Source organism: Molothrus aeneus, chromosome 1 (assembly GCF_037042795.1).
Source record: "Molothrus aeneus isolate 106 chromosome 1, BPBGC_Maene_1.0, whole genome shotgun sequence".
NCBI classification, from domain to species: Eukaryota; Metazoa; Chordata; class Aves; order Passeriformes; family Icteridae; genus Molothrus; species Molothrus aeneus.
The window spans coordinates 46531125-46540347 of record NC_089646.1 but is presented as its reverse complement, the minus strand read 5'-3'; the positions used below and the strand labels follow the sequence as shown (position 1 = coordinate 46540347).

General features: G+C 37.9%; 1 protein-coding gene across 1 annotated transcript; it reads right to left on the bottom strand.

Moving 5' to 3' along the window:
- Positions 1-1387: 1387 nt before the first annotated feature.
- Positions 1388-8391, bottom strand: LOC136562315 (uncharacterized). Its single transcript, XM_066559467.1, has 5 exons — positions 8244-8391; positions 5653-7545; positions 4545-4670; positions 2560-2685; positions 1388-1425 (listed from the first exon to the last, which is right to left on the bottom strand). The coding sequence occupies exons 1-5, from the start codon at positions 8389-8391 to the stop codon at positions 1388-1390; spliced, it is 2331 nt and encodes a 776-aa protein (XP_066415564.1).
- Positions 8392-9223: the final 832 nt, after the last annotated feature.

Below are 9223 nucleotides of genomic sequence, written 5' to 3'. Positions count from 1 at the left end.
TAAAAAGGAATTGAAAACTTGTCATCACAATGACTTCTTTCCTCTAACAGCTTGTGGTAAAGGCTGTAGTTATAGCAGAGCTTTAACAATTAACCAGGTGGTATTAAAAGTAACAGAGAGATAGGATCAGTTGGGTAGGGAAATATCAGTACTCCTCACTAAGAGGGAAAACAGCATAACTTCAGTTACAGGTCAGACTAGTAATAGGTAGGCACAAAACCCAAACAGGCATGGGAAATGCTACTTTTATCCATGTAGCTTACTCTAGGGCCTAGACAGAATAAGAAGATGGGAGAGGAGGCAAAAGACAAGTTCTGTCTGTCCATTCACCCCACCCTTTTTTAAGGAAAACCAGATGTTTGTTTTGTTGTTGTTTTTTTTTTTTGTTGCTTCCCCATTTTCTTCACTGATGCTATCATTTTATTTGCAAATCATTCAAGATTAGCAATATCATATTTATTCTTCTCACACAGTAATAATAGCCTTCCTAGTTATGGAAAAAAAGAAATACATATTTTTGAGCTATCCACCTCATCTAGATCAGTCTGTTACCATTATTCCTAAGGCAGCTCAGCACAGACCTAATTTTATCATCTTAGTTCTGTAAAGAGACTTCCAGGGATAGTATCACCTGTAAGTCATAGAAGTCATCAGTAGGAAGTCAGAAAACAGGACACACCACTAAAATCTTCTGTTTTACCTTTCAGATCCATATCTCCAGCTCAGGGTCTCTATAACTGACTCAAAAATCTCGAGAAAAAGGGGAGGAGAGGGAAGCATCACATCAACTCGATGCTTTAGTTTTAGTCCTCAATCATGAGAGTAAGATCTGAGGAACTGCCTTGAAAGTTTAAGACAAGTAGAAGATTTGTTTTTGTCAAAATGTAAAGGAATATAGTTACAGCCATTCATATGGCTGTAACTACATTCCTTTACATTTTGACAAAAACAAATCCAGCTGATAGAAAAGGATCTTGTACTTATGTCCAGATCATATGACTATGAGATAACAGGGACAGGCTTCACAGACCTGCAGAGTTTAAGGACAGGGCAGCAATAACTGTCATGCTGTAATAGCAGTTGTGCACATACATTGCCATCAAGTTTTTTTGCTACTGTGTAAAGATGGAACACAAGAAGTCTCAAAAGTGCAATTCTATGAAATTTATTATTTAAATAGTGGATGTGCCAGTTATAAAAAGGTGTCTTTGGTGTTAAATACTTAATTCCATTTTAATTGTGTACTCAGTCTTCACAGTGTCACTTCTTGCCCTTTTAGAGTGAACAGCAACTTACAAAATATGCAAGAGAATAGTAATCAAATCTTGGATTTATACAAAAAAAGAGTTGGTATTCCCCCACCCCTCTTCTGCCCCAATATTTGCAATTATCTTTTCTTAGAGAGGGACTTCCTTGTTCCATGCCCTAAAGGTAAAAAAAAAAAAGTTAAGGAATGTATATATTCCACCTCAAAATTATGTCAATTTGCTTCTAAAAAAAGACTAGATATTAGTGATTGTCTTTTCCTATTGCAGGCACTGATGGTTGACATTAGAATCATGTACTCAACTTCCCAGCTAGTATAAAACGTGCATGAGTGGTTTTGGACTTCAGAATATCCCAGCATAACAGATAAGAGTCCCATGAGAAGCTCATATCACATTCTCAGTGTGCTCATATAACTGCATTGTTGAATGTACCCAAGAAACATCAGCTATTTCTGGGGAAAATACAAGGAGTGTTTTGGGATTATGCAAGTTTCCTGCAGTCTTCAGGGCTGATGCAGATTTTCACTAGTAAGATACTTCAGCCTAAGTTTGTTTCCAACCTTCCTTACATTTCCAAGATGAAAGTCTAAGCCTTTGTCTATTATATGAGAGAGAGAGAGACACTATCTTTTACTCATGTATTTCCTGATAGAATATTTGGGTTCATTTTTCTACACTAACTTACTTTTTTCCAGAAAGAAAACTGATTTTACAGATAGCTTCTTGTATCTACTGACCCTTTTTAATTTATAACCTTTTCAGACTCACAAATGCACAAAAGCATATTTGTTTCTGACTCAAGTTCATTTTGATTTTTCCCTCCACTCTTTTTCCCTGTCTTCCTCCAAAATAGCCAGAAGTTCCTAATCCATTAAGTTGGAGATCTTAAGAATTATCTATATGCATTTGTGTTGTATCAAATTGCAAATCATTTGGGCTGAGGCAGATGAGCAACTTAAATAAAAGCATGTCCTGCAAAGTGATACAGGACCCAGCACTTTAAAGAGACAGTACAGCAGTCTGAAGAGCAACTAGACTAAAACAGCAGGTTTTGGTGTGGGTTTCCTCCCCCATCCTTACTTTAAACAAAGAAGGAATCTAACCTGATCAAAGCTACACTGCATTCATAGCAAGGTGATTAAATGCTTAAAGTTCAGCTTCCCCCTCACCTTTTCTGCATATTTCACAAACTATCCAACATCCCTGCAGTTCAAACCAAGAAAGATTAGTCCCAAAGATAGAAAAAAATACTTGTAACAGTCATTTTTGTAGCTTGTCACTGTATACCAACCTTTGTGTACACTGTGTTTAGGCAGCTCCCACATTTCTACTTCTTCCACCTCATGTCTCATGTCTCTGCGTTTTGAAGGTGGCTTGCCCATTCTTTTCTTCTTTGCTTTAACCAAAGGTGGGCACACTAAATAACAATATACAAGTGGTGTTATTTCTCCAATGCATAGTCACAAGGCAAATTTAACCATGACTTTCACCAGCTGGTCTGTGGTGTTCCTCCCTCCCTTTTTTCTACCCGTTTTAAGTAGCAGATAAAATTGACACTACAGATGCCAAGCAAGTCTTACACATCTACAGCATTTAATCACTGTCTAACCATAATTCTGGATGCATTGTATTTTGAGTCATAATTTGGATAGGTGTTAATGTGGTAAAAAAGGAACATAGTACATTGGATAATTCTGCCTTAGTTCACTTTTCAAGTGTTCAAGACTAGTTGGTGCTGTCCAAGTGACCCAATTCACCAACTGTCTTTAAAAAACTTCAGACCTGTGAAGTTATGCCCTACAAGTACACTGCTCAAGCAGTCAAATTTAGTGCATGATATTACTGCTAAAGCCATATATCTTGTTTAGACAAACCTCCTTACTCGTGGGGCACTTTTAATTTGAAAAATCAAATACTAATATAGGAAACATTTTTAAAGATGATGTAATTTTAATAGCATTTCTGCAGCATCCACTGGCACAAAAAGTGTTCAGAAAACACCAGTTCCTGCTTCCTAACACTGAATGTGATGACTTCTTCCAACTACCTGGGCTAGAAAAAGAGGAAGAGTAAGCAAGAAACAGACCAAACATCCTCAGTTTGCTGCACCATCTCTGAATTCAAAGATGCAGAAGAGACATGCTGAAAGTTAAAGGTAATTTACAGTTATTCTAGAACTATTACCAATATTTTTATACGGTGTAGTGGAGCCAGGAACAATGCTGCTAAAGTAAAATGTTTTCAACTCTTATAGAGCATGCTAGCATTAAAAAACAAAAAACTGCAACACTGAACTCTGCATATAGAAAGCCTCCAATGCAAGAGGCAAATAATCCCAAACCCCAGTACGCTCAAGCAGGAAAGCAATGCAAAGAAAGAACTAAGGAAAACACTATCTACTTGGTTGTTGATATAGGAAAGCTGATGTATATGATCAGCAAACTGAAGAGAAGCAAATCATCTGTTCTGAAGATAGCCTCACACCCCATTATTTGATAGGCTGATCCTGAGATACTTGAAACACATGACCCAGGAGAGTGGCAATACCAACACTACAGCAAATTCCGTAGCTGTTCCAGCAGCACCTACACTCGAACACCTTTGAAAAGCATCAAAAAAAAAACCCCAGATCTGAACTCCAAGTAAGACATTAAATATAAAGAAGAAAAAGAACCAAAACATTCTGCTTCATGAGCTAAGACACTATCTAAGCTATTACTTGGTTAAAATAACTGTTTTCTTCATCCTTTCCTTAACTGGATCACAATGATTTGCACTCCATTATTCTTCAACAGTGTCAGGGCAACTGTTGGCCCATGCTAGTTTTTCTGAGCGTTGGCATACGAAGCTACCGCATAGAACTCCCTTCATGTTTTACGGATCAAAATTAGAAGCTACCACTGCACATGCTATCAAGAGTAGCATTATCAGTATAAAGAATTAATATTACAGTTTATGGCAGTAACAACTTTACACAAATAAAGGCTTTGTTTTGGCCACATCAAAGCATTTAATGTTTTGATTTTCTATAAAATTACCTTAAAAACATCCCCAGAAGTATCTCTGATGCATCCTTATTACCCTGTTTCAGTTTGAGAAGGCTATAAATATATCCAAGATATACTTATACACTGACTGACAGGCATTTTATAAATAGCAAGCAACAAGGATTAGTTTTATTGTTTTCAAATCTTATGCAACTATCACATGCTTGCTATTTGTATCATATCCTTCTGGATGTTCCTTAGGAACAAAAACACACAGAGAAAGCTGTACCTTGTTCTTTGCTCCTTGCTGGAGGTGAGAAACTACCACGTATTTGGCTGGTAAATCTGGGTTTAGCACCGCTTCTAATCCAGTACTCTTCAGGTGGTATCCCCATGTTCTCTCTTAACAGCCTTCCTAATTAAAATAAAAAAAAAATAAAATTAAGGTCAGTATTTAGTCTTGGTAATGCTAACACAAGCCAGAATGCAAAGCCAGCTACTGGATCTGATTGTAGGAATCTGTTGAAATATAAACAGTTTTCTGGAGATTACACTTAACAAAAATTACAAGACACATTAAGTGTACAGATTTACAGATTTTGAACAAAGAAAATAAAGTTTAAGAACACTAAGCCTGCTATTAGCAGTAAATCACCCTGTTTTGGTTGTTTATTACAATGCAAGACACTACTAAACAGCAGCCACCTGCTGAAGTGACCATACAACCAGTTGCAAACTGATAATTCTTCTTATTCTCAGTATACATTAATCCAAATTCTAAGAGGATCTACCTTGAAATAAATAAGATGTCCTTTCCCAGGTCAAATTTGATAATGTTTCACACCAATTTTCTGAAAGTACAAAACTGTTTTTGCTAAGAAAGCAGCAGCTACAATTAAAAAAAAAAAAGTTTGACTCCTCAACTGCAGGAAAGTTACACAGGGTAGGTCCACTAGATTGTAATTAACTTATGCTGGGTGCATTAAACAGAATTTAGTCTGTGATAGGAGAGTCAGACTGTATAAACTTAAATGCAGAGCTTCTAAGATATTAAGAAACAGTAAATACATAATCCAAATTATCTTAAGCTTAACAAGTTAATAAATTGCCACAAATGTCAGACAGTTAAATGTATCAAATCTAACATAAAGGCGAGCTTCTGCATTATTCTCTGCTGGCTGTAAAAATGCAGAGTCCTTATGCAATAGCTAAAAAGTTGCAGCAAACTTCCCTCTGCTTCAGAAAAAAATATTCTGCAGGACTTCTGGCTCTTTGCCAAATTTGAAGCTACAACATGCTCTAATCTTCACACTAGTTTAAGCTACAATATGAAACTGCAATTAGGTGTTCTTTGTGTATGCTACTAATCAGCACTTGGTCCTTAGCAATTCGCTCACCTCTCAAGAATTTCCGTAGCATTCGCTGGTGTTCGAGTCCTTCTCTTCTTGTCATAGGCCTCTTTCTTCCATAATACCCATAGTCACTGTATACAACTTCATCTTGTTCTCTCTTCTTTGGCTTGTAAACTACACCAATGTTTTCAACAAGCCCACTCCTAGTTTTTATTTTCTCTTGAGCAGGCCAGCTAATTAATTGTGCTGGTACAGCATTTGTAGGTGGTTTCCAAAGCACTCTCTGACCGACTTGGTAGAAATTTCCTTTACTTGGCCTCAAGATGCCATATGGAGGGGCTTCTTGAAAGAAATACTCAATTTCATCCATGTCATCATCCTCGTCCTCCTCATACTCATCCTCTCCATCTTCATCTTCCTCTTCTCCCTTTACAGAATATTCTTCAGAGTCCTCAACTTCTGACAAACTCTTAGTTGCTTTTTTGTTGGGAGAATTGACTTCTTTCCTACTGGAGGACCTAGAAAGGGCTCCCAGCTTTCTACCTTTACTGGAAGTCTCTTTGATCTTTGTGTTTGAAGAGTTGACATCTTGGTCATTCAGGCTGTTCACCTGCTCCTTTCCTACCACTTCATCTACGTTAGGGGATCCACCACTTTTAATTTGGTCTAAGCCCTCTGTACTTTTCTGAAGGGTGTACATGCTTTTCTGAAGCACATAGTCAGGCACAAAATAAGACACTGGGGCATTATCAGTTGATGAGCCTTCCTCTCCAGAGGACATGTCATCAGAAGACAGACTGATTACACTTCGACGCTTCCTTTGTGGCAAACAAGCATTGTAGTTTGTGTCCATACTGTCCAAACAAGCCAGCCAGCTGCTAGAGGGAGCAAACCTCTCAATTGATTTGTCACACCAAATACTTTTTTCTGTCTGACTTTCATTGGTTGCACTGTGGCTTAAATTCAGCTTTTTCTGCTGAAAGTCACTCATTACCTCCATATTCGATGGAAGTAGTCCTGCTTGTTGAATAAAGCCAGGCTCTTCTTGAGAAGCTTTTGATCCTGCAGACCTTTTAGTGCTAGATTTCTTAGCTATTACCACTGGTTGATCTACACCAACAGATCTTGCCAACTCTGTGATTTGCACTGCCATGGTTTCACCTGGGGGGGATTTTGCCATCTTTTCTGCATCCAGCTTCACTTCATTATTTTGCACATCTTTCTCTTGCACAGCTTCAGCACCCTGTTTGGAGGTGACAACAGCTTTTCTCTCATCTAAGGAAGCTCCTGGCAGCATATTCTCCCCTTCATGAGGGCCATATATCATGCCTTCACATGAGCTAACAGAAAACAAGTCGTGTGGCACTATGTTCTCTGGAACTGGTTTACCACTTGCCACGTCATACAGTGGGATTGTTTCTTTAAAGGATTTCCACAGCTGAATAGCTGGAGAGCCATTTCCATATTCTATCCTCACTTCTTCCTTCTCAAAGGCATAGCTTCCAGTAGGAAGATTTCTATACTGTGTAGAACTGGCAGGGTTCTTATTATGAAACTCTCTGTCTACCACAATAGAAGAGCCAAACAAATTTTGTTTCTCTGAAGTATTTTCAGTCTCTGTACCTATACCAGGAGAAACACAGGCTATATTTCCTGCATCACAACCTTTCGTTTCTGTACGGATATCTTGATGCCTTTTTTGCTTGCTTTCAGGCTGTCTAGGATCAGTCTGTGTTTCTTTTGTCTCCATTTTCTTCCCAGGGCTATTATGATGTCTAAATCTTGTTGCATGATAAAACATAGGGGAAGGTGGGGCAGCATTAAAATAAGGCCTTCTGTTAATTCTTGCATGCACTGGATGCTGTGGGACAAAAAATCGAGGGTACTCATGGAGCGCAACAGAATAAAATGGAAAATACGGATTTCCACTTCGGAAGCCTAGACATTGGTGACAAAAAGAAAAGACAAATATCTTTCTGAAATTAGTCCTCCTGAATCATATTTACTTGCATAGACAGGGACAGCTACAAGATCAGACACATCTGTAAATAAAACATGCCACCTTTCAATGCTTAGTAGCAAATCTGGTGCAAAAACAGAGTTCTTCATTAGGGAATAGTTTATCTCAACATCTACACTTGAACCAGGGCTTGTTTTTATCCCTTGGAACATTCACCAAGTTGTTTTCTGTGCTTTTTTTGGCTATTTCACAGACTATTATAGAGCATGGATTTTGAAAAAGCTCCAAATACAAGTTCACATAAGTATAGCACTTACAAGGTCTATTTAACAATATCTTTCTTATTTTCTTAAGTTTACATTTATCCATACCTATCATGCATGCACATGTGGAATTCATATATACCCACGCATATTAATGCCTAAGTATATTCTGGAGCTCTATATCTGCAGGATGACCATTACTTAATATTTTGCTTAGCTTCCATTCTCCAGAAGCACCCACAAGCTACATATTTAAGGCAGAATTAATGTAGTGCTAGACTGTCAAAAATCTGATTTATTAAGTATTAGTTAAACTCCCAAGAGGCTCATTAACACAGATACTGCAAGAGTGGAGGAAAGAAGCATGTAACTACGTAACCCAAGATCCCACAGAGAGCTGCTGTTTACCTTACCTGGAGCAGGTACGCAGTATGGACTGTATGCATAACTGAGGTACCATGGATTTGGATAAGGCTGTTGAGCTGATGGCTGTGCATAAATAAAGGGTCCTGGGTGGCTTGTGGAATATGATCCACTTTCTGAAGTTGAGGCAGTATTCATTTTTCTTTAAACACTGAAAGAGAGAAGTAATCATTATCAACCACTTAAGAACTGCATGACTTAATTATTTTTATGCTCTGTCAGAATTTAGCAGACATTCCTCTCCCTGCCCAGAGAAAACATATCCTTCTAAAAGAAAGCTGCTGTCTTCCAAACAGCAGGTAACAAACTGACATGCTATCAAGGTCAAATATTTCAGTTGGGCTTTGCTAAGCAAGCTTTTGTACACAGCTCTCGATATTAGTCCTTCAAGGCAACCTTGTAACATGCTCTAAAGCTACAGAGCTTCAGTAGTCTTAGATGCATACATCTCTGTAAGTAGTATCCCAGCCAATTAAATAAAAAAGCCTTCAGTGCATTAGCCTTAAGAGGCCACACACACAAAGGAAAAAAAGCAGCAGCTTCACACAATCAGACATTTAATGCTTCATGCAGAAAACACTTCTTAATGCTAATGCATGTGTTGTTACACAGTACAATAAGAACTCCATTAATTCAGGATTTGTACTTTATACTATACTTAAGAACGACAGCTAACTAACATAGTAAACCAAGTATTTCAGTGACACCCTGCTTCCTACGCTTAAACCAAATGATAGGTAGCAAAAACAACCCCACCAAAATCCTTATGTGTAAGTTTGCATTCAGAGCCATATAAAATTCACAAGACAGAACTTCCTCCCACACTTGGATGTCTCCTCAGTTAACTAATACTTGCAAGCAATACAACACTATCACACAGAACTTATAAACAAGACTATAAGAAATCAGAGGACTCTTAACTCTTTAGAAGATTCAAGCACTTCAAAGTTACAAAAGAACCAAAATTATT